Source organism: Alosa alosa, chromosome 24 (genome assembly GCF_017589495.1).
Source record: "Alosa alosa isolate M-15738 ecotype Scorff River chromosome 24, AALO_Geno_1.1, whole genome shotgun sequence".
Taxonomy (NCBI): domain Eukaryota; kingdom Metazoa; phylum Chordata; class Actinopteri; order Clupeiformes; family Clupeidae; genus Alosa; species Alosa alosa.
The window spans coordinates 18,264,739-18,289,760 of record NC_063212.1 but is presented as its reverse complement, the minus strand read 5'-3'; the positions used below and the strand labels follow the sequence as shown (position 1 = coordinate 18,289,760).

At 42.9% G+C, this 25,022-nt stretch overlaps 2 protein-coding genes and 1 long non-coding RNA gene across 8 annotated transcripts in view; 2 read left to right on the top strand and 1 right to left on the bottom strand.

Annotated features, from left to right (window-relative positions):
* The first annotated feature begins 2,327 nt into the window (after positions 1-2,327).
* Positions 2,328-4,264, top strand: pop7 (POP7 homolog, ribonuclease P/MRP subunit). 3 transcript variants are annotated; one of them, XM_048236445.1, is made up of 3 exons: positions 2,328-2,390; positions 2,486-2,665; positions 3,007-4,264. In XM_048236445.1, exon 3 carries the CDS (start codon positions 3,007-3,009, stop codon positions 3,463-3,465), a length of 459 nt encoding a protein of 152 aa, XP_048092402.1. In that variant the 5' UTR covers positions 2,328-2,390; positions 2,486-2,665; the 3' UTR covers positions 3,466-4,264. The 3 variants fall into 3 exon arrangements, with proteins under 3 accessions (XP_048092402.1, XP_048092404.1, XP_048092401.1); XM_048236447.1 differs by having other exon boundaries at positions 2,339-2,519; XM_048236444.1 differs by having other exon boundaries at positions 2,339-2,665.
* Positions 4,265-5,929: 1,665 nt separating this feature from the next.
* On the bottom strand, positions 5,930-20,349 carry epoa (erythropoietin a). Of its 3 annotated transcripts, none has more exons than XM_048236441.1 (5): positions 19,913-20,349; positions 12,968-13,098; positions 12,613-12,696; positions 11,036-11,200; positions 5,930-6,379 (listed from the first exon to the last, which is right to left on the bottom strand). In XM_048236441.1, the coding sequence occupies exons 1-5, from the start codon at positions 19,989-19,991 to the stop codon at positions 6,227-6,229; spliced, it is 612 nt and encodes a 203-aa protein (XP_048092398.1). In that variant the 5' UTR covers positions 19,992-20,349; the 3' UTR covers positions 5,930-6,226. The 3 variants fall into 3 exon arrangements, with proteins under 3 accessions (XP_048092398.1, XP_048092399.1, XP_048092400.1); XM_048236442.1 differs by lacking the exon at positions 19,913-20,349 and adding an exon at positions 19,497-19,857; XM_048236443.1 differs by lacking the exon at positions 19,913-20,349 and adding an exon at positions 13,963-14,037.
* Positions 19,948-25,022, top strand: part of LOC125289543 — a 23,186-nt gene continuing 18,111 nt past the window's right edge. For both annotated transcript variants that reach the window (XR_007192651.1, XR_007192650.1), the window contains exon 1: positions 19,948-20,034. This is a non-coding gene — a long non-coding RNA (uncharacterized LOC125289543). The remainder of the gene's footprint in view (positions 20,035-25,022) is intronic.

Sequence of the window (25,022 nt, the reverse complement as noted above, 5' to 3'; positions counted from 1 at the left end):
AATAGTTCAGTTTTTTTTTTTTTCATTCCCATTCTGTTGGGAATGAATTCTAATTCTAATTCTAATTCCCATTCTGTTGGGAATGAATTCTAATTCTAATTCTAATTCCCATTCTGTTGGGAATGAATTCTAATTCTAATTCTAATTCTGTTTTCAGACCTTATTATAGAAGCAATGGAGTCCATCACCAATGTCTACATGCCGTCCATCACCAATGTGTCCATGGAGTCCATCGCCAATGTTTCCATGGCATCCATCACCAATGTCTACATGCCGTCCATTGCCAATGTGTCCATGGAGTCCTTCGCCAGTGTTTCCATGGCGTCCATCGAGTCCATCACCAATATGTCCAGCTGTGAAGCCATCGGCAGGAATGCGTCTGCATGGTCTCACGAGGAGAAGTTGGCTATAGTCTCACTAGTCGTTTCCCTCTGCACAGGGTTTTGCATGGGAATACCCACCCTGGTTTGGGCTCTCCTGTACCTGCGTGCCCACCGTGATAGTGGCGTAACAATCTCCCCCTTCATGATCGCTCTCCTCCTCAGCGATGTGCTGGAGCTTGCCCTCATTCCCCTTATGGTGTACTCTTTATTTCAGGACGAGACCCGTGGGTGGGCTAGCCGTCCGTGTGTAGCAATGTATCCAGTGTTCGCCTCGATAAGATTGTGTGGTTTTGTGTATCACCAGCTGGTGGTACTGCAGGGGGCTTGGGCTCTGCGGCGTGCCCTCTCCTTTGCCACACGGCCGTCTTTCTCTTTTCAACCCTTTGCGTACAACTGTGTGTCTTTCTCGATGGCCGCGTGGCTGTGTGTTAGCTACACAGCTGTTAATGGATATCACGGCGCGACCAAACTGATCGTATGTGCTGTCATTTGTATTCTAGTGGCCTTCACAGCCACAGACACTTTCAAATCATTCCCCTCCACTAATGCAGTGCATTGTAGGCTCACCGGCCGCAGGAACCCACGCCTCAATATATTTCTTGCTTACATGGCCATTCTGTTTTTTGTCTACGGCCCTTTCATTGTAGCCAGGAGCTTTAACCAGTACATCAATCCTTGTGTGGAGTCGCTGCTGTTTTTCATGTCTCTCTCCATCATGAGTTTGCGTGTGGTGGCAGAACCTTTACTGTGTGTTCTGGTCTGCAGGGAATTCAATCGAACATGGCAAACATTAGACACTAACCTGAGATCATACTAATGTTTGATCGTCTGTGTCTTGAGCTGTTGTATCCTGGGTGAACCCAGACGACCTTGTTATTAAATTTGAATTTGCACTGCAGGTTCATCTGGTAAGATCCCATTGACGCCCATTTCCAAACTTCCTGTTTTATGACTTTCAGGGGCATAACCAGCAGTGAAATTAAACTTAAATGGGTGCATTAAACTCTTAACAACTCATTTCAGAAGTGCAGCAAACATACATTTCTTGTTTTAAATGCAGTTGTTTACTCAATTCAAAAGAAAATACACATCCATGTCTGTTTAGCCCTGTCATCAACACAGACTTTGGTTTTGTTGTACTGTCAGATAGTGATTGTATCCTGGGTTTCTGGTGATTTGGATACGGGCGTCAATGGGATTCTTTCCAGGCGGACCTGCAGAGCAAATTCAACTTTGCCAACAGGTTTGTCTGGGTTCATCCAAGCTGCCTGGAGCAGTTGTCATGGATGGTCACAAAAAGGCTATCAAACCAGTGAGGCTTAGATAAAGCTTTGTTTTACATAAAGTTCTGTTCATTTGAAATACAAATTACAAGCATATTTTCTGGAGGTATCTCATTTCTGTTTCTTCTATTCTTTAGTCTATTGATTATTGTTGAATGTTGATGTATAAAATGTTAAAATTGCTGTTAGTAACCAACATCATGTAGCAATAGGCAAATGGAGTGTATTTTCCTCATGAGTCACAGTCTTTTCAATAAAATAATATCCTTGCAATAAAATGTATGTGGTATGTGAAATGCTGTTTTATTGTAAGTGAGCAAGACACTTGTTTAACTTCAGGGGAAATATATATGCTGAATTCCTGTTATTTAAGTTGAATTCCTGTTATTTAAGTTGCATTCCTGTTATAAAGTTATTTTGGACACTGTAGTCTAGTTCACATATGGAAGACCATTGTGACAGGAATCAGTAATCAGCAATCAATAGTTAAAATGAAAAAAAAATAAAAATCTCAAAATAATTCATCTTGGAATAAGGAGAAACTAGCTCAGAATAATGACATCTGACCTCTCAAAAGAACTGACGCTAAATGAAAGATAGGTAACGCTTCTATATTCACTCCAGTCCCCAAGGTGGCGCTAATGAATCAAGAGCTGCTTAATGTACGTCAAAACCTCAACTCGTCAGACCGAGTCGTCTGCTTGCTGTTTTTGTATCTGTGTGTGTGCGTTTATTTTTTAATGTCTTCGGTGTGTGCTCGTTTATATGAAACAGAGTCGAGCAACCAACAATCACACTTTGTGTTGTGTTTCCCCATAGCCAGCTGGATATATTCCTTCACTGTCAACGCAAGGTAGGACTCCACTCGTGTCAGCATAGCCAGCTAGCGTGGAAAACAAACAAGCAAGCAAAACCTAGACTGCCGTGACTAGACTAACCAAGAGACTACCGTGAAAACCACAAAAAGAGAGATCAGCGTTTCAGCCACATTTGGAACAGGTAAACATTAACCTGCCCTATATGTCTTTAAGGTTGCTGAGGTGAATTCAATTCTCCCTTTGGCACATTCCATCGTAGGCTAGCCTGTCACTGAGCCTTGCATCAGTTGGTTGGATGCAACAGACAGTGTCATCCCGACATGCAGCGTTAAGTAGCGTTAATGTAGCGTTTATACTTTTGTACACTTATTTAAACTAGATTGTTGTTGTTTTTTAAATTATTATTATCATTGTTATTATTATTGTCACTTTGCTTGCGTTGATATTACGTTGATGACATGCCATTCTTCCTGTTCTTCCCTGCCTGCCCCTGATCACTCCGGTAACCGGTTACCTATTAAGATGGCAGAGCCTCGCAGCCCCGCTCCGGTACCACAGAACCCTGTTGGCCTTTCTTCGGAGGGGTCCATGGTGGTGGAGATGGACCCCGTGGAGTATACACTCCGCAAACGGCTGCCTCGGAAACTACCAAAGCGGCGCAACGACGTGTATGTCAACATGAAGACGGACTTCAAAGCTCAGCTTGCTCGATGCCAGAAGCTGTTGGACGGCGGAGGCACCGGCGGCCACCGCGAAATCTGCATTCACGGACTCGGACTGGCTATCAACCGTGCAATTAACATTGCGCTGCAGCTCCAAGCGAGCAGCCAGGGGGCGCTGCAGCTCGCCGCAAACACCTCCACTGTCGAGCTGGTCGACGATCTGGAGCCGGAGGACCCGGACGAAGCCGGTGAGCCCATCACGCGTACTCGGAATAACTCGGCCATTCACATTAAGGTTTTCTACCCCGACCCTCAATGAAAATGGGCCGTCTGCAGAAATCTATAAACACAGCCATTGTTCCCCTCGTACTCCAGTACCAACTTTTACATTCTTTCATCAACTATTATCTCTTGTACCTTTGCATGGTTTAGAGTATAAGCAGGCCCATTGATGTGACGATAAAGTGTCACCTTATGTATTTTTTTTTTCACACATGAATATCATTGGGATGGACACAGATGTGTAGTGTGTGGATGGCCAACAATATTTTTTTAAAAGCTGATACTGAGTTCATGATCTGAAAGGAAATGGCTCAGTTATGGCCACGTGGAGAAATCTTGATTTGTTTACATTAAGAAGTATCTGTAGGACTGTTGTCTGCTTGTGACTAAATCCTCTAGTAATGTTTATTTGATTCATTTTTTATAAGTGATGTAGAGTGGTGTTCCTTTTTGGTTGTGTAAGAATGCCATATATATTGACATGGTATGAAACACAGTATGAATTGTGCATGGCATCTGCTCATACAGATGGCGTGTTGGGCAGGTTAGACCAAGACTGAAGTGAAGTCGATATTTGAGCTCAGCACCTTACCAACTGATGTACCTCCCCTCAATTTATGAAGCAACATGTAGGATAGTGGGACACTTCAAGCTATTGTGTTTCCCATATGCAGAGCCAGGACAGTGTATAAATGCTAGAACCCCCCCCATCCCATCCTATTTTCTTTTCTGTGTGCACACACAGGAAAGTCAGCTTGTGGACTGTGAGGAGCAATCTTCTGAATTTGAATTTGACTTTGACTGAATAAAATGCATTGGATTAGTCACAGATTGAACCATTTAAGTCTGTCTGTTGTTTATAGCCTAAGCCTACTGTATCCAGAGGGTGGCAGTGTGATCTAGTGTCCCTGCTAACACTGTCTTTAAAACCGAGAAGTTTCTGGAATGGTCTGTGGTGGATCTGCACTAGATCATGCTCAAGTTCATTGCAGCATACTGCGTGTGCAGGAGCAGGTGCTTTGACATTGACCTCTAAATGAGCTTTTCTCACATCTCAAAAACAGAAAGCAGGACAACACAAAGAAGCACTTATCACAAACTCAAAATTTCCTCTGCATGTTTTCAGGATTTTTCTTTTAATCTAAGAATAATGTTTTTCTTTTAAATACCAAATGGCATGGTGATTTAGAGAGCAAACAACACTACAAAGAGGAAATGACATTTACAAACTTCCTTCCAAACATCTGGGTGACTGATGGACACTTACAAAAACAATACTGATGACGAGGAAAAAAACAACAACAACGGAAAATCAACAATGCAAACTAAACCGTTTTCACACAAAGCTCAAAACAGGACAAACATATTCATTATAAAAATACTACTCCAAAATAGAGAGGCTATGAGAGAGAGAGATGATCAATACTAAAAGGTATAAGATCCTGAGCTCTATAAAGCTCTTAGAACTCTGAAATGGTTTTGGACCTCTATGAGTAAAATTGAATTGAAAAAACAAAAATACCACTAAGTGAATGACAAAGTCAAATTTAAATGGTTTTGGACCTCTATGAATAACATTATATTGAATTAAAAATAAATACCACAAAGTGAGTGAGCGAGTAAGGCAGGAGTGAGGATGTGCATGTCAGTAGCCAGTCAGTATTTGTTCAGGCCCTGGTGCTATCACCGCTGAGCAGTGTCCCTGACGCTTCCCTACATGCCTTAGTTAGCCCTGTCGAGTGATAACCAATGCAGAGGTTAAGCTATTCTCACGTAGACCCTCCATGCTTGCCACCCCCCTCCCCCCCACCACACTCTCTCTCGTTTTCTCTCACACACTGACACTTATTCAGTCCCTTGCTTCTCACACACATTTTCCATGGACCTCTCTCACGCATTCTCTTCTTTCCTCCTTCACCCGAGGTGACCGCTCAATGACACTCCAATGTCTGCCGTCACTGTTGAGGTCACTCAGGGAGTTTACACACACTTAATGCTCCACTATCTTGCGCACTCTTTCTCTCTCTCTCTCTCACACACTCACACTCGCTCACACAAACACACACACAGACACACAAGGTGTGTAGCAGCAAGTAATATTTCCAATATCTACCAATGCACACAAGTGCTACAGTTTAAACTACAACAGAAAGGCATGGCGCATTAAACCCTTTCTATGTTTTTGACTATTAGAAATATACATCTGTATAAATAACAAAACAACAATTCAATTAATTTACAATGAATTGTTGGTACAATTCATTTAACATCCAAACTACAGGAACAGTCCGGATCTGGTGAGATTTGATTGGCTGTCAGTCTCATCTTCCCAACTGGGGATAGGCTGGCTGTGTCTGATTGGCAATGATACAGTGCATTCCAGTGCATATGTTGTAGTGAAGAACTGTTGCAGCCAATGGCGTTTGAGCCTGTCAGATGAACACATCTTTCCACAAGGAAAAGCATAACACAAGTTTGAAAGGTGAAATGTTAGACCGGGCCGCTCAGTAGACCTAAGGATTGTAGCATGTATTTCACTTAAGGAGGCAGGATTCCAGCATTCCCTTTTACGTCTTAAACGCACACAAAGTGCTTCAGTCATCTCCTCCATCCCCTTGTGACACCCTCTTCACACCATAGAGGCATATGTCCCATGGTTACAAAATGTCCGTCCATGACCCTAAGCAGATAAAATCTCCCTTAGTCCTCTCCAACCAGCAGCCTCCTTGGTCCCACGTACCACCCCTTTGACACAGGGCTGCTCCAATCAACAGACCCCTGTCCAGGCTGACACCCAATCAGCTGACAGCTTGTTGGCATACAGGCGCGTGGGACATCAGGAGCCGGACCTTCCCTCGGAGGAAGTTGAACTGGACCTGGAAGAGGGCAGAAGCCGAGGTCACGCGCCACGTGTCCGTGGTGACTGAAGCTGTCTCGGGGGGAGTGTAGTCCTGTAGAAAGATCAGAAGCAGAAAGAGATGTGGTCAAGGGCAGGTCCCTTTCTCAAACTTACACATACAGTATATATGGTAAATATCGTGGCCACTTTGGAACAACTCGGTGAAAACAAACGCATGGACAACTGATGTGAATTCAAAAAGGACACAGAATATTCAACCATTTTTCCATTGTGCCAGCTGGTAGTTTGTAGGGGCACTAACTCAATCTGGCTGCTGTCAACTTTTGCTGTTTTATCTAGCTCATGACATCTTCAGTGAACAAATACAATCACGTGCTTTTCTTTTCACCGAGTGCAGCCCATGGACTGCGCTTTATGTCGAGGAAATGACAAAGTGCTTTTATCTTCCATTGTATTATTTGTTATTTAGCAGACACCTATGCACACAGGTCAACTTGTGGAATATTGATGTGTCTACAGGGCCACACCCCCTGGAGTAACTCAGGGTTGAGTGCTTTGCTCAGTGCCACAATAGACCTCTGATGTTCGCCTACAAAAAGGACCCACAGCTGCCATCTTTGCCTATATAAGGAGATATGGATCTCCTTATATGGGCAAAGACGGTACCCGGATCTCCTTATATGGGCAAAGATGACAGCTTTGGGTCCTTTTGTAGACAAACTTCTATGGTCTATGGTGGCAGCCCTTGAAGATTAAACTCACAACCTTATAGTGTTCCATTTGGAAGGCCAGATGCATGATGGATACCTTACCTCACTAGACCACCACTGCCCCTAATCAATTCAACATCACTTCGATATCAGCCTTCACTCTCGTGTTAGATTAGATATGCATAAGCAGTTTTGGTCAAACAAATACAAGCTAGCCTAACCACCTAAAGGTATAAAAGTTATTCAAGAACCTTCCAAACACCAACAACAGCATTCACTATTGATCTATGCCTTGGCATGGATCTATGCCTAGCATGGCAACTTGTGTTTTTTGGCAAAAGTTTAGCTAGTGTTTGCTGTAAACGTTTCTCTTCCATTTGCATTTGGTATGACCCCTCAAAGCACAGGATTACACTATTCAAAACCTGGGCCACAAGTGATAGCTTGACCATGACACAGTCATAATGAACCTGCAAATAATAGCAAAAGTATTTGCCTAAAAACATGTCAGAAAGGGGCTCTAATTTAAATAGGAGGAATAAAGTCACTCAATGAGCAAAGTGTCTCGTGCATGAACTAAAGCTATTGTGTGGCATGTGGGAGTTTGAGCTTTGTATCTCACTCATTGTATTAAATTAGCAAATCAATGTTTTACTCTCTATTGGCTGTTTTTGGTATTATCATTAAATGAATGTCTTTGTATGACAAAGGCTATTGGTCCGTACTGTAAATATCTGCTGCTTACACAGTATTCACAAACTAAATGTGTATGTCTAATGTGTATGTGTATGTTATGGGGCAGCCGTGGGGGCGGGTTAGGGCGGGTTGCCGGTTCGATCCCAGACCAGGGCTTGTAACCGAAGGCACCTAAACCCTCACTGCTCCCCGAGCGCCGCTGTAGCAGGCAGGTCACTGCTACCGGTTAGTGTGTGCTTCACCTCACTGTGTGTTCACTGTGTGCTGTGTGTGTTTCACTAATTCACGGATTGGGATAAATTGAGACCAAATTTCCCTCACAGGATCAAAAGATATATATAATTGAGTCTCACATTGCACATTTTTTATCACTTTTATCAACAATACTTTGAGATTGGTGTTTTAATCAGGTTTTAATTATTCTTTTTTTAAATAATGTTACGTTCCATGTTTTGTTGTCCAGACCTTTTCCATCACTTCTAACCTCTTCATATTCTGAAAAAGGCATCTGATAAATACAATAACCATAACTTTCTACAGACGTTTAAAACGTAACTCCGGAGTAAAAACAACCTAGGGTCTTTTTTTTGGTAGTTAACAAGTTCAAACTTTTGATTGAGAGCACAGTTTCATTTGCACAATGACAAACTGCCTAACTGTTAATATGCAAATTACACTAAGTGCAGAAAATACACTAGATTGACAGGTAGATAGTCTAGATATAATTATCAGTGTTTCCCATACATTGACTTATTTGTGGTGGCCCACCACAATATCAACATTGACCACCACACAATGATTTTCCAGGTTGTACTAAATTGTGCTTAAATCTGGTTAGCATCATAACCACGCAGTGCTAATTTGTTAAAAACTGTTGCATTCAAGTTAATTCTGCAAACCAACCACCACAAATGGAATTCAGTTCTCTAGAAAACACTGATTATGTACTCACACATAATTAAAGGAACCATATGTAAGAAATGTGTTTCAATTAATCATAAAATGGCCCTGATATGTCACTAAACATTAAGAAATCATGTTCATTTCAAATACTTATATCACTGACAACAGTAGTCCGGCCAGGATATTGCCATTTAAAAAGTGAAGTTGCAGCCCTCAACTGATGTTGATGTTGTGTTTTGTCATGTCATGTTGTGTTTTGGCCTGATGCGCCACCCTCCACCTATCTACTAATCACAAAGTCAGTAGTGTTTCGGCATCCAGGTTGGCAACCTCGAGTCAGGGGGGAGGGGGAGGGGATACACCACTCTACAGTAATTTGAAAGTGATTGCAGTACCAGTTTTAGCCACAATCTTACATATGGTTCCTTTAAAGTAAATCTAGAGATCATAATAGATGCATATTTGTGCATATCTGACTGTGAATGGACAATGCTGCTGGTCTGTGTGTGGGTGTTTGCATGTATGTATAAGCGTGCGTGTGCATGTCTGTGTGTGCATGTGTGTGTGTGTGCGCGTGTGCGGGTGCGTGCATGTGCGTGGGTGTGTGCATGTGTGTGTGTGTGTGTGCGTGTGTGTGTGTGGGGCATGTGTGTGTGTGTGTGTGTGTGTATCTGGCAAAGGAATACAACTGGGTTCAGTCTGGAGGGCATGTTTGTCTGCTGATTGCCCCTGCTGACCTCAGCACATTTGGTTCACACACACACACACACACACACAGATAATCTCGGGCATTTCTCCGCATTTCTGGAACAAAGAGTTTCCATGTATTTGGTGTGGGTGCATGCAGGCGGGCGTTTGTGTGGGTGTGTGGTTGAGATGTGTAACGGCAGTCTGAGTTCTTTTATCGGCTTGAAAGTTGTGTGTTCTTTCATATGTATGTCCTATGCTTTTATTAGCTATTCCTGGTTGCTTGTGTTTATGTAAAGCACATTGAATGACCTCTGTGTATGAAATGTGCTATATAAATAAAGATGACTTGACTTGACTATGTGTTTTTGTCAAAGTTGTGAGTGTGTGGGTGCGGCACGTTTTCATATCAGGCAATCCCAAGAAATCTTTACGATTCACCTGATGTTCAAACTGTGGGAATATTTAAACTGTCAGACATCCAAATAGCAAATCATAAACCAGCAGCATGGCCTGAAGAAGCACTTTAAGTGTACTTTAACCCAATTGAGCAAATTTTAGCAACTTTATAACAATTACCGTCGCCTTAGTTCTGTTTGTAAAAAATGTATATGCTAAACAATCACCAGAACAACCATCATTACCAAGAAAAAACATCACTACCAGGAATACTGTATATTCACCAGGAAACTAACTGAATCACGAATCACACACCTTATCCGTTGCTAGGTTACGGGGACGCTGGCGAGACATGCCGCTCCGTCTGGCATCATGTTTTTGTTTGTATTTATGTAATGTTTGTAATTTTATGTAATGTTCTGTTCATTTTTTGTGTTTATTTTTCTAGTTAAATGTAATCACTCTTTATTTATGTTATTTTCGATCGTTTTTGTGTTATTCTTAGTCCTTTTTTCTGATTAACAAACTCGGCTGACACCATCAACGTCAGTAACGTTAACCAGCTTCCATTGGGCTGATGAGCGCCTTGGCTAGCCTGCCTTATGTCTCTAAAGTCCCTCATCCATCCGTGACGCTGCACATCCAATGTCTGGACGGAGGGATTGCTCAGCAAGGGTGCCTAACTTCAATCTGCAAGAGATCTGCAGCTGCCACGACCACCGAGCTGCGGCTGACATGCAAGCTGCCATGCTAGCATCTACCGGTGCCTGGAGTCTGGATTGAGTGCTAAGAAACTCTGATGACAGTGTCAACCATGAACAACAAACAACAAACGGTCACTGTCTAGGACCACCGAGCTGATAATCAGCAGGGTCGCCCATCAGAAATTCGGACTGTCTAGTCCTTCCAGTGCTCTCCAGACTGCCAGTGAATTCTCCGGGTTGGTCAGTTATAAAGAACTTTGTTGGTGTTGCATCGTGAAGACACAGCTGTGCGCAGTTTTTACGCAAGTCATCTTTGCCCTTGGACATTTTCAGCCGGTTGGTAATTGGACTAATTGTTATTTTAAATTTTTTTTATTTTATTTATTAATTTGTTTCTTGTATGTCTTGGTGTCACGGGTACGCTGGCGACTACGCCGCTCCGTCCGGCATCTATTGTCTTTGTTAGTCTGTGTCAATGACAATGTCTTGTATGTGGAGCGCTTTGGGTTGCACTCTGTGCATGTTAAATGCACTATACAAATAAATCTGACTTGACTTGACTTGACTTATGTAACCAGCAAAAACAGGGATAACCTGTCATCACAGGACCTTAACCAACACACACTAGCACCCAGTGGCAGCACTCACCGGGAAGCTGAGACTGCGCAGCACCTGTCCGATGCTGACGATGTTGCCCAGATTGTTGTCTATGTGGGAGTGTAGTGCTGTGTTGCTGACTGAGGTCTTCAGGGATAGCAGGGCCTGAGACAACAGCCATAGTCCTGTTTGCACCTCAAGGGCCTGCTGCTCTGACTGGACAAACATAGACACATACATACATACATACATACACACACATAAACATATATACATAAACACACATAAACATGCACACACACAAGACACACATAAATACATACAGACACATACATTTAGGTCAAATGTACACATGCAAATGGTAAGAAGTGGTATCTTTAATTATTTTGCAAAGTTTTTATATATCTGTAGATAATTTTTATTGACAAATATGAGCAAAGTCACTTATGTTGCTAGGCAAGCCTAAACAAATGCTACTGATCTATTTTTATATTTCTCCGGGTTTTATTGTTGCGTCGTATTCCATTCCAAAAGTCCTCGGTTCAGCCCCGATTCTCGATTCCCGATTAGGCCCTGCCCTACTTCACCACGGCCCTGGTCGGCCTCAATCAAATGTGCATGGTGGGAATTAGTTCCTGCCATTCTATTCTATAATTCATGACCACATGGGGGGCGATATGTAGGCCTCAGGGTTGTGCACAATTCGAATTGCAATTCTGCTTCCTGTTTGCTACCTCAATTGAAATGCAAGTGAAATTCAAGAATTGAATTGGAATTTAAGCACAAGCCTGGTAGGCCTCCAATTTACATCCAACTTAAAGCTGCATATGGCAAGATTTTTTTTTTATCATATTCGCTGAAACCGACACTATGCTCCGACAGAACAACATATATCAGCCGGTTTTAGAAAAAAAAAACACACTTCTACCTCCACCTAGAGTCTGTTATTTGTTTTGCAAAAATCCACAGCTCCCGGTTCTTCTGGTCCAATCAGAGCAGGGCTGTGTGAGATCTGACTGTCAATCACAGTCTGGTGCGCACTGACAAGCACAAACTCGATGAGAGGGTGCTCGGTGGTCTGCCTGACATTTTCTTTGAGGGAAACGATTATGAACTATGGTGTTCCAGACTAGATCTCCCTGAAAGAAGATCTAGTGGGCGGGGCGGGGTATTTCATGGTTCCATGGTATTTTACAACTTTCACTTACAGTAAGTGATGGCTCAAGAGAGGATTATTGTGCAAGGCAAGCTAGTGTTTTCCCAACAATTCTGTGTAATCAAGCTTCTTCAATTAACTGAGATAATCTCACCTTTGCCATCCCTTTTCTGTCAGTGACTTAACCATTTAGCATACCATTTTCCAGTTTGTGACAAGTGATTATTTTGGACAACAGTGAATGATACTTGAATGATACTACATTTATACATTTTATGTCTTGATTGGAGGGACATTTTGATCGTTGTTGAATATTGGGGTTGAATATTGTTGAATATTAACTGTATATTTTTTACGGCCTTGTCTCTCAAACGTATTGTCTCTGGATCTACATGACCTGAACTAAATTGAATTTAATTGAGTTGAATTGAGTGTACAATACAAGAGAGAAGTGAAAGGGGTGCATTCTTACATCCTTCTTTCTCCAGGCGTTGTAGTCCACGCTGGGCTGAGGGACAGTGAATGGCGTAGTGAAGCTGCATTCCTTACAGCTCCTCTGTAAAAGGCAGGCAAGCAAGGTCTAGTTATGGTTCTTAGTAGAAGCTTTTGTCCAAAATGACGTACAATAACTACAATTAATATTATCATCAAAAATGAACAGTTTAAAGTCATATAGCTTATATAAAACATACTAATAATAGTAATAGATTAAATCATTTTAACAGAAATTTAACATGGGGAGGAATATTTTACTCTGTGTGTGTGTGTGTGTGTGTGTGTGTGTGTGTGTGTGTGTGTGTGTGTGTGTGTGTGTGTGTGTGTCTTACCATGGCGGCCTCAGCCTCCTGTGCCTTCTTGACAAAGTGGTCGAGAGCGCGGAGGTCACAGATGGGCCACAAAGGAGAGGGCAGCCCTGGACTGATCCACCCCAATACTATCAGCAGCACAGCAAACAGTCCTGAGAGAAAGAGAAAGAGAAAGCAGGAAAAGAGAGAGAGAAGGAGAAAGAGAAAGCAGGAAAAAGAGAGAGATAAATGGAAAGTAGGGAAAAAGAGAAAGAGAGAGATAAAGGGAAGGCAGGGAAAAAGAGAGAGAGAGAGAGAAAGCAGGGCAAAGAGAGAGAGATATATAAAGGGAAAGTAGGGGAAAAGAGAGAGAGAGAGATAAAGGGAAAGCAGGGAAAAAGAGAGAGAGATAAAGGGAAAGTAGGGGAAAAGAGAGAGAGAGATAAAGGGAAAGTAGGGGAAAAGAGAGAGATAAAGGGAAAGCAGGGAACGTGAAAGAGAGAGAGATTAATGGAAAGCAGGGAAAGTGAAAGAGAGAGAGAGAGAGCAGAGTGGAAAAGGGTAGAAAGGTTAGCGATGCTATTTCCAAGCGTGAATCAAACACAATTCACAACTCTCCGATGTAACAAACAGCAACAGGCAAGCGCACCTAACTCTCCGATGTAACAAACAGCAACAGGCAAGCGCACCTTTAAGTGCACCTAAAACATAAACTTTAAAAGTAGGCAACAACTTTACTATTCATAATGTAATTGGTTTCTGTGTTCCAGAATTTTAGTAGGCTGGGTGAACCCAGAGGAATCGTTGAACGCATTTCAATTTGCTCAGGAGGTCCATCTGCTGTTCCATTTAAGCATTTCCGAATCATCAAAAACCCATCACAACCATCAGGAACCAATCACATCCACTCATCTGTGATGGGGGTGAACATTATACGACATATTTTTTTTGGAAAATTTAAGAAGCAGTCTTTTTGTCAGCCAGATTAGAATTTGAGTGTAATTTCCATGAACTTGAATAAGCACCCATGCTCTCACTCATAATTCCAGTCTCTCTCCTATGGAGAAGTATTGATTTTTCCTTGATTCCTGGTATGCTGGTGAGATGGGAATCCTGTACATGACCTCCCGCGTTATGCTTGTGCACTTTGGCACGTAAACAGCCCATCTGATGCATATAACAGCCTGATGTTAAAAGAGGCAGTAAGGTTTTACTGTTTAATAGTGATAGCCAGCTAGCTAGGTAAGAACAAACAGACATGCCTAGCAGAAACAGGACATTTGGTGCTAGTATTCTAGTCATACATGGTGATGCTCGCAGATTTTTGCAGTGTATGTGACATGGAGCATGAAACTAGGTAGTGACTATCCTGTTCAGCTGATGAGACTGACCATTGTCTCCTTCAAATGACCTTGACCTATTTCCTAAAAGCTGCTGAGCTACAACCACACACCTTGAAAAAGAGTAAAACCTCACAAAGCCTTACTTAACTTTCCCATGTATTAAACATATGAAAAATAGACTACCTAAGTATGTCATTTCCCAACAATGCCCCCTTTATCTCTGAACTCTTATTTAAATAGCACAAGACTGTGAAGAGAGAACTGGCTTCAGCACGTGCAAATTTGCCTTTAAATCCCACACTAGAAAGACCATTGCATCAAGAGATGTCGTCACAACGACACGCTGTCTCAGCGATTGCCATCAGCCATTGGTCAGAGATGAATCTATCTGACTGGACCCACACCCAAAATAATACATTCTGCATACACAACAGATAATGTCACAACACCTCCACTCATTATCAGAGATCCCACAAACTGATGTCTGCAGACCCAATAGTAAGCCTGAAATGGCCGATTCTTGGATTAAAGTAGTCGTCGTCATCACTGTCGTCTGGGATGGCGTGGAAGATTCACTTACAGGGCACCACTAACAAGTCACATGCCAGCACTACTGACCTTGTCCACCTGACCTCCTCTCTATACAATGGTGATTGCATACAAAACACAGGAAGTCCTAACATCTTGAGACGTGATAAGAAATTGCTGGAGTCTGGCGTCTCTGCAACATCTTGGAGCATCTCTCGCTCTCTTTTGGACACCAACAACCTTGTCCTTTGGATAAGACGTTAAACTCACTGTGGTCATTCAAGATTCCATGATGGCACTTATCGCACAGTAGGGGGTTCCCCCGGTGTCCAGGTTAATTTCCCAACTTGGCTCGTTTTATCTGGCCCCCTGATCATCAGTGTAATTGGCCCATTCATTCATTCCCTCACTCTCCACCTCAAGCTGGTGAACATTCAGGTGCATAATGGCTACCATCACCCAGGTGGGTGCTACACACTGCCACTGTTTAGTGAGGCTTCCCACTTCACTGTAAAGATGAAAAAGCACTATACAAATGCAAAGTTGTTGTTGTTACATCTCTGCACTCTCATCCTGCTTGAAGTATTTGGCCATTTGTCATTTATGTAACAATATCCCATAGAGTTATCAATCAATAATTTCTTCATATCGATACATTCAAATTCCATCAGTCTCAATAGAAGGCCTCTGAATGGCAGCATGGCTTTCCCTCTGACGCCAATGAGAGCTGTAGCTATGGCACATTATGCCCACAGTAGGTCCTATGCCCACAGTGTCCATACACTGTGCCAGCTGCCAACGGCTCCCTTTGTGCATAGCAATCCAGCACATTCCATGTGAGAAGGAGCTGCAATGGTGGCTCACTTAAGCATCCAAATCCAGTGATGATCCCACTGATATCTTATTCTATATAATGTGCAACTGTCGAATCCGCTGTGCATAAATGGTTGGTTGTATTCGATGATGATTCCGGTTCTGATTGAAATATTGCTGATTATGTTTCTAAACTTCAATTTCCAGTGAGAAGAGCCAGGTTCTCTTCGGCAAAGAAAACAGCTGCATTGGCTGTGGACATGCCAGTTGTGCCAAAGGCTTAACTCCCATTATCTGAGAAACTAATGTCTAATCCCTTAAACAATAACAGAGTCTGACACACAAGCCCAGAACTGAGGTGCCTTTTGACTTACAGTCTAACTAGACCTCAATGAGAATCATGTGATTTCTAGTAGAGCTTTCTGTGCCAATATCCTGACCTTGATGGACAAGAAAGGGTAAAGGTTATCCAGTTGGACTGACCCCAACCAAAAATTAATCACAGTGCATACAAAACATATAACCCAAAATGCAACGTCTGACGGCCAGGGATGCTGCAGTCTGTCTCCAACATCACACACGGCCTATTTCCTCACTGTGGTCTACTGTGTCTGTGATATTTGTGCCTCGTCTGTGTCTGAGGAGCACAACGATGAGGATTAATCTTGAACTTTGCCTGACCTTAGGAGAAATAATGGGTGCTGCATACAAAACATGCCGCCTCTGAACATCTTGACGCAAAATCAGATGTGGGACATTTTTGTGTGACAAGAGGCACGTGGTTCCCATTTCATACCCCTGGAACCCCAACAGCATTAGATCCTGTGATTTCAGACACGACCATGTGACCCAAGATTTCAATACGTCAAAGGGATCATTTGCGTCACTCTCCCATAGGCTAAGTTCCAAGAAGACAAAAAAGTCTTTTATACATGTATGTTATATATTTTATCTTTTACATCTACCCCTAATGCTAACCTAGCTCCAAGCTTTGCAACCCAGACAAGATTGGTTACATTACGGAATTGTTGATAACTGATTGGGGAAAAAATATCGGTAAACATCAGTATTGACTGAAGACCCAAAACAGTATGAGGTCAAAGGTCAATTTGCTCCTCATTCCCCTAGACAAGCTCCAACGACACGTCCAAAGGCTGTGGGCAGCAAATGGAGTCAGTTTGGCACATGCTTTGCTCTAGTGTTAGCTATGTGTAGCTCTTCAGATATACACCACATCAGCAAAAGGCTCTTTTATACCTGGAGCTACAGATGGACAGAGAAGGTGCAGTTGTGGGTTGTGCTGAACAGATGACTGTTAACTTTCAAAGATTATTTTAAGAACTCTCTCATGCAAGGGTTAGGTGAAGAACTATACAAAAACAAGTGAAGAAATACCAGAAGCAGTGTGCATAAGTTGCCTTAAGTCTTATTCATCTGTAGGCGGCTTGCATGCTCTAGCCATTTATTTAACAACTTCTTAAAATCCTGTTACCATCAACCCTTAGATGGCTTCTTTAATAGTTTAGTTAGCACTAAGAACCCACTTTCTCAACAGATCATTCTTTACATCATGCAAAAGTATACTTTTGTTGCAAATGCATCGCACATCTAACTAACATGCTGCAACAGCTTCCAGGATTAGAAAGGATTAAGGTAGCGATCAGACAGGACATGCTTTGCTGCTTGTAAGACACGAGGTGCACTATCTTTTCATAAAAACGCGAATGGCATTGGGCGCTATCCCGCTTTGAGTTTAACTTTTTTTTCAATTCGAGGTGCTCAGGCACAAAAACGCAAGGCGCTCTGTGCACATAAGCAACACACAAAACGCTTACTGCCAATATGAAACAACATAAAAGGTGCACGTCACCGCATCCTGTCTGATCGTGCCCTAACGGTTTAATTAATTTTATGCAAAACTGTTGATAAAGGCCGGTGACTGCAGAGTCCATATACACAGTGAGTCTCCAGAAGAAGTGTGGCTGAATGAAAGTCACGTAGGCCATGTCATTGCCAAGCTGAATGTTATCAAGTGCACATTCTCCCCAAAGTGCTTTCAGAGATCGCCACTTAAGCTTAATCCTACCACTCTGAGCGTCAGAACAGAAACATATCCATCTCGTGCTGTCTTACTGAATTCTGACTGTCAAGGTCAGACAGTGGCGGGCAGAAGGTGGTGGGTTCGAGGAACCGGCGGACAAATTACGACCTCTGTTACAGTAGCAAGCACCTTCTTACTCTTAACTCTCTTTAACTCTGAATGCCACTCGCTGGCAAATGCCCTGCACGTTCCACCATCCTCTTAACTGTATTAACCAGCAGGCAAATGGCTAGAGTTCAAGGAGGAGACAGAGAGAGAGGAGGGGGTAAGGGCAGTCACCTTGCATTCGTCCAATGGTGGCCACGTGCCTTGAATCCATGAGCGTGATGCCAGGGGGTTCTGGCCAAAGTTAACACAGTGAGTCTGACTGACCAGGAGCCAAAGCTCCATGCTGAAATCTCACCTCCCTCTTTTTTTATCCTGGATGTGGGCTGAATGCCTTACCACATATTATTGATTATCACTCGACTGGGCCTTATCCAAATAAGTCCTGAGGGGTAGTACCTCAGTACAAACAAAGACAGAGTATGATGGACCTAGCGTATTATCAGAACATTTTCAGTCTCTGCCAAGAACATTATTAGCTTGCACAAAAGTAGGTAGGCTACTCATATCTCTCTCTCTCTCTCGCTCTCTCTCTCTCACTCACACACACTCATGTCCAAAGTACTTAAATACGCAACAGTGTAGCCAAGGAATAAACTCTTCATCTATTCCTTCGTCATCGCTCAGCATTCTGCAAATTCTGAGGTGACATCACATCCTGTGTGGAATCACATCTCATTTCCCTGAAAAGAGTGTCCCCTTTGGACTTTCCCTGACCCTTTTCTCACCCTCTGTATTGTTACAGTAACTGCCTGGATGGTTGCATAAAAATTGCATTGTCAGCACATGATTAAGATTTGACTCAGCAAATGTGCTTTTTTTTTTTTTTTTTGGAAAATGCAATGTCACGGTTAATACTCTGTAAATGCAAGCTCTCTCGTGAGAACAGGGTATCTCCTTTAAGCCCTCGCTGGCAACCTCTTTGACTAACATGGTCCGAACCTCTGGGTTTCCATCCACCTTTTTAAGGAATCCTAACCGGAAATATTTGTCTTCAATATTGTAATGCGCCTATAGAATTTATATTTGCTAGAGGGAGTTTGATTCATTCTTGAGCCGACTTTACATGAATGCCCAATTGAATATGCGAATGAGCTGACTGAAATCCGAGCCAATGATAGAGCCGACTTAAAGTATAAAGTATACAATTCTGAGATTTAGATGTTCATAATAAACTGCAAATAGCAAGTGATGGATTGAAAGTCAATAACGTTCTTGTGGGCTAGAATGAATCCTAATAACGCAGAGCAGGGTAGTGCGTAAAACGCGCCCTCGTCTATGTTGATAAACCCTGCATGTTGACGTGATGTGCTCCGTTTAGGTTCACCTCACGCTTTCTAGGAATACTAGTCATTTTTGCAGTTTAGCTATTCTACTTTCTATTTGATAAAGCATTTATAAAGGATACACATCCAGTGAGTTGGTAAAATGATCGGTTATAAGTATTCCTTATCACTGGACAACATAGATAACGGTAAATAGCCTATAGCTTGATAATCAGTTCAGAGATAACGGAGTAGCATAAACATAGCTATTACAGAAATGCACATTACCAAAGTCACGATCAACGAATGCATTTTAAACCAAACTAGAAGTTTGTCCAACTACATTATTATATAGTGAAAATTAATGAAACATAGGCCTAAAACAAATGTACGTACAGGCTGTTGTTCGAACTTACCAAAACTGCGAAACATTCGAAAACGATCGCAACATCTTTAGAAATTATGAGAGAAAGCATATTATGCACTTGCTGATAGATCGTAATGCGAAAGAGTTCAAGTGCGTCCAATCCTATGCGTCTGCTTCTCTGGTTCTCCCTTGGCGCACATAAACTACAGTGAATTCCTGGGAGCCCCAGTTATCACCAGAGTAGAGAACTATCCAGCTTTACATCACACTTCTTGGCAAGCCTCAAAACCTCTATTTACCTCCACTCAAACTAAGTGATAAGGCGATGAACCCGATAGCGACGCGCGTCCGTGCGCCTTTAATCGTCCTATTACCTGGGTGGAGAATCAACACAAAGTCATCTGAGGCTAAAGCAGGAGAGCCCCCGCGTCAGGTGAAAAACACGGCGGTGACTGCGTTACTCACTGGGTATCTCCATAACCGAATCCACATAGTCCCTCAGCGGTGTCTCGCCGTTTCGCTCATTGGCCCCGTCTAAGTCCATTAATTGCAACCGAAGCTCTTTTTATGGATTTCTCACTTATCCGGTAGGTGTTTCTTTGATTTTATTGTCTTGAGGGGATTATCCGGGCTGCTTCCTTGTTATGCTTTCACTGTCATCAAAATAATATATGTTTTCAAACAAGAGTCGCTGCATGTAAACAACGGCTTTAAAAAACTAGTGACTTTTCAATAAGTGATGCTCCTCAATAAACGGATCTGTGCAATTTGGCTCAGGTGCTGTCAATGTTTAAATCACGATCCTGTAAGTATTTTTCACTATTGTTTACAGTGCACAATGTCCCAATAAAATAATCTATCACAGGAAACATATTTTTTAAGATTTCAGTGAGTCTCTGAAGTTTTCACTGTTTTTTTGGCGCAGCCCAGCCAGACCTCCACCCTCTCTTTGGAGGCGACTTGACAAGTTGCTTGCAGGCAGGGGGTCTGTTGACATAGAGCGGGAAAGAGACGACAATCTCGCTCCTTTAGCATCCCATTAGACGAGCATGTCGGGCGGGGAGTGGTGGGTGCGCGCGCCAGACTCCTTTGGAGCCGCTTTCCACAGTCCGTACACATGGGTTTGTGACGGCACCAACGAGATCTTCATGCTCCCACTTACGAAGATGAGCACGATGATTTCACGCTCTGTATCACTGACACCTCTATTCTCCTTCACCACCCTTTCACATTCTAGTGTCTTCCACTGATATCTTTTTGTAGATAGATTGTTGTTTTTTGTAGTTATTCCTCATTTTGTAAGTAGCTTGGGAATAAGCGTCTGCTTAATTAATGCATGTAAATGTTATCTCATGAAACAACAACTAGTGTGTTGGATTGGTGGGATATGATATCTAAAAACAAAATCTCATGAAATCAAAACTAAGTCATCGCTTAATGGCTTGTCGGAAATACACAGAGACAGGACATGTGACGCAGAGGCCGAAATTAAGGAAAGGATGACTGATTTAACAAACACGCCGACCTCAGAGTGCTGTTGACAGATCAGTATGACTAATAGCTATTGAACTAAATAATAGATTAATAGTCTCTAATGTCCACAGGGAGCTAATCGTGGCCACATCTATGTGTGGGCACAGCACCACACATATAAGATGTAGCAACACATGCCAGTACGTATATCATGCGACTAACATTTATCCTAGCGCTATAGCCGTTCGGGGATAAACAACCCATACTTAATCCAAACTAAAAGAATAAACAAAATATATAGGCTACTTGTGTTAGGCGGGCCTGTTAGTGGTAAGTGTTAGTAACAAGCAAATGTTCCTATAGAAGTTGGGATCTCAGTTGTCTTAAGTGGGTCAAGTGCACAAATCAAATGTAGATAATGGTGTAATTCTAAGTAGGCCCCTATGGTAGTAAATTGCAGCCCTACTGTAGAGGTAGGCTGCCCCCAACTTGTGCGCTATGGAGGGGCGTTATTTCACTCGCAAGAGTCATGTGGAATTTACTATGTATCCTTAATCTACCCCGCACGAACCCACGGACTCACAGAACACACTTCCAGGAAATTTCTTGGAAATCCTTTTAGCCATGGTGACATAAGCTGCTTTCAGTCATACAGTACGTGTAAGTCCGAATGTCAACCGGTTGGGCCGTAACCTACAGTGGAGGAAATAATTATTTGATCCCTCACTGATTTTGTAAGTTTGCCCACTGACAAAGAAATAAACGGTCTTTAATTTTAATGGTTTATTTTAACAGTGAGAGACAGAATATCAAAACGAAAATCCAGAAAATCACATAAAAAAGATAAAAAATATTTTGCATTTCAGTGAGTGAAATACATTTGATCCACTACCAACCATAAAGAATTCTGGCTCCTATAGATTAGTCCTAGGAGCCGTCAATCAATGATCATGAGAAAGGTGATGGATCAGCCCAGAACTACACTGGATGAGCTTGTTAATGATCTCAAGGCAGCTGGGACCACAGTCACCAAGAATTCATTGGTAACACACTACGCCATAATGAATTACAATCCTGCAGCGCCCATAAGGTCCCCCTGCTACAGCAGCACCTTAGATCGGGATGCGAGCGTGCTGACAATTGAGCCAATAGTCCAGGCTACTGGCTAGCATGCCAGCAGCACTCTTGAGGCGTTGGGGAGTAAGGTTTACCAACGCTCCACAAGCACAGCTAAGCTAGCTGGCATCCGTTACACTCACCCCCCTAAACCTCACTCCCGATCCGGGTCACGGCACTAATGTAACAGAGGTCGTGCCCGCCCGAACCCGCCAACACTCACCGGCATGGGAGTCGAACGCTCTAACCACTGAGCTAAAAGCCCAGGCTTCCAACTCAGCGTTTAGAAGCGTTCTCAGAGTTAGGGGTGTGAGGATTTACACGGGCAACTAACATGCTAGCTCAGTTCGCCACCGTTACACTCACCTTCCTAAATCCTCACTCCCATGATCCGGGTCATGGTACCACTGTAACCTGCGTTGTGTTGAACGCGCGCGATTCAGCCCTGCACACACCCAGACTCGAACCTGCGAACAGCAGCACCTCGGATTGGGAGGCGAGCGCTCTGGCAGTTGAGCTAATAGCCCAGGCTACTGGCTCGCATGCCAGCAGCACTCTTGAGGCATCGGGGAGTGAGGTTTACCAACGCTAGCTGGAATCCGTTACATAAAGAATGCACATGTAGGCTACAGGCCCGTCTGAAGTCTGCCAATGAACACCTGAATGATTCAGAGAATGCTTGGGAGAAGGTGACGTGGTCAGATGATATCAAAATCAAGCTCTTTGGTATCAGTGTGACTGGCCGTATTTGGAGGAAGAGGAATTCTGACTATGACCCCAAGCACCATCCCCATCGTCAAGCATGGAGGTGGAAGCATTATGCTTTGGGGGTGTTTCTTTGCTAAGTTTTGATAGGGGAACAAATACTTATTTCACTCAATGAAATGCAAAATGTTTTTTAACTTTTAAATGTGATTTTCTGGATTCTCTTTATATTATGTCTTTCACTGTTCAAATAAACCTTCCATTAAAATTATAGACCGTTCATTTCTTTGTCAGTGGGCAAACTTACAAAATCAGTGAGGGATCAAATAATGATTTTCTCCACTGTATAGCCTATCTGAACAACTAAAATATGTAAATATGCTCATGTCTGAATGAAGCGAAGAACATGCAGAGATTCTGTTCATGTGCGTGTTCAACCACGTTCAAACCGTTTAACCACGCGGAGATTCTGTATGTGTCTGTGTCGTTCACACATATGACCACATAATTTACGCATGTTAGCATCATATCTGAATCACCCGAAGGGTCAGACCTCCAAAGATCCGCATATTGTGGAGGACGTGTCTGAAAGCAGCTATTGACGCCTCTGCCTCGTATGGATTTGGAGAAAGAAAATGTGCCCCATCGTGTTTCACGTCACATTCTCTCTGATTGGGTGTACCTAATGCAGCTGATTCACCTGGCAGCCGCTTTACCCCTTAAAACATATTCATCTGACATCATGTGTTTGAATACCAAATACCATACATAGAGGGGGGTGTCATGAGGGCCTTCTGGGAAATGTTCAGGAAATATAGGGGGCAGCCATTGATAGTCACTTATTCACTGTGTAAATATCTTCCTCCCAAGTTCCACTAAGTTCAGCACCTATGTGTGTCATCCCACTTATTGACCATTCCATTAGTCACATGTCCAACATAACATAACATTTAAATAATTTTAATCCTCTGGGAAACGAGCCCATGGCCTGGGTCGACTGCTTTAGTCAACTGGGCCATCGGCATTCTCTTTAGGCAGGGTTCCAGTATTAGAACATTAGAACACAACATGGCATTGCTTTGGTGTCCTTCACCCCCCATAAACACACACACACACACACACACACACACACACACACACACACACACACACACACACACACATATATACACCTGACCTGCCATGCAGCAAAACTTAATTCATCTTTACTTCTGGTACCACATGATGACAACACCACAGACACTGCATTTTATGTTCACTCGCACTACACGTTTCCAATGGTCACAGCTGCTGTGCTCACACTGTAGGCTAAGTAAAACCCCTCACACTGCAAGACAGCCACAAAAAATTCTGATATGCTAGAAAACCCATTGGATTGGACCGGATTGTGAGCCTGATCAAACTGCTCGCGAAATTGGATGGGAATCCAGACCTATCTAAAGATAGTTGGGTCCGACTGAATCTGTGCTAAAATTGGGCCAAAAACACAGCGACTTAAGAGTTGACAGGGATGATCTGGGGGGTATTCCAAGTACGTGGTTTAGTGACAAACCTGGGTTAGTTAACTCAGAGTAGGTGGTAAACCTCCTAATAGAAGAACTGTATGGTTTCATTCTCCTAACAAAACAATACCATAGGGCTCTTGAGGAGGTTTCTCACTTACTCTGAGTTAACTTACCCAGGTTTGTCACTAAACCACGTACTTGGAATACCCCCCTGAACTGTAGAGTGGAAGTTAGCTAGATGTACCGCAAAGCAGTACAAAATATGACTGCGATTAGTCCTGCACATTCTCTCTGTGCGTCTCTCTGCGCATGCATGTGTCTATGTGTGTGTGCATGTTCATGCTTGCCTGCATGTGTGTATGTTTTTATGTGTGTGCGCGTGTGTCTGTGTTTGTACAGTATGTATGTATGTGTGTGTGTGTGTGTGTGTATGTTTTTATGTGTGTGCGTGTGTGGGTGTGTTTACGTATGTGTCTGTGTTTGTACAGTATGTATGTGCGTGTGTGTGTGTGTGCGTGCGTGCGTGCGTGTTTATGTGTTTGTGCGTGCGTGCGTGTGTTTTTATGTGTGTGCGTGCCTGTGTGTGTGTGTGTGTTTACCTGTGCGTGTGTGTGTTCGTGCGTGCGTGCCTGTGTGTGTGTGTGTGTGTGTGTGTAGCTGATATGGGTTGACATGGCCCCACCAACATACAAAAAAAAGTTGGTCATCCTAGGCCCTACGATTCTCAAGATATTCACAGAAAACTGTGTCCGGTGACGGATCAAAACGAAAATTGA

What these genes read in the sequence shown, in the direction of transcription:
- pop7 (XM_048236445.1), top strand. Translation starts at nt 3,007, where the DNA reads ATGGCAGAGCCTCGCAGCCCCGCTCCGGTACCACAGAACCCTGTTGGC.
- epoa (XM_048236441.1), bottom strand. Translation starts at nt 19,991, where the DNA reads ATGGACTTAGACGGGGCCAATGAGCGAAACGGCGAGACACCGCTGAGG. An exon ending in TTCGGTTATGGAGATACCCA is followed by an intron (nt 13,099 to 19,912) that starts GTGAGTAACGCA and finishes TCTTTCTCTCAG; the next exon opens with GACTGTTTGCTGTGCTGCTG. An exon ending in TGCGCAGTCTCAGCTTCCCG is followed by an intron (nt 6,380 to 11,035) that starts GTGAGTGCTGCC and finishes ATCTTTCTACAG; the next exon opens with GACTACACTCCCCCCGAGAC.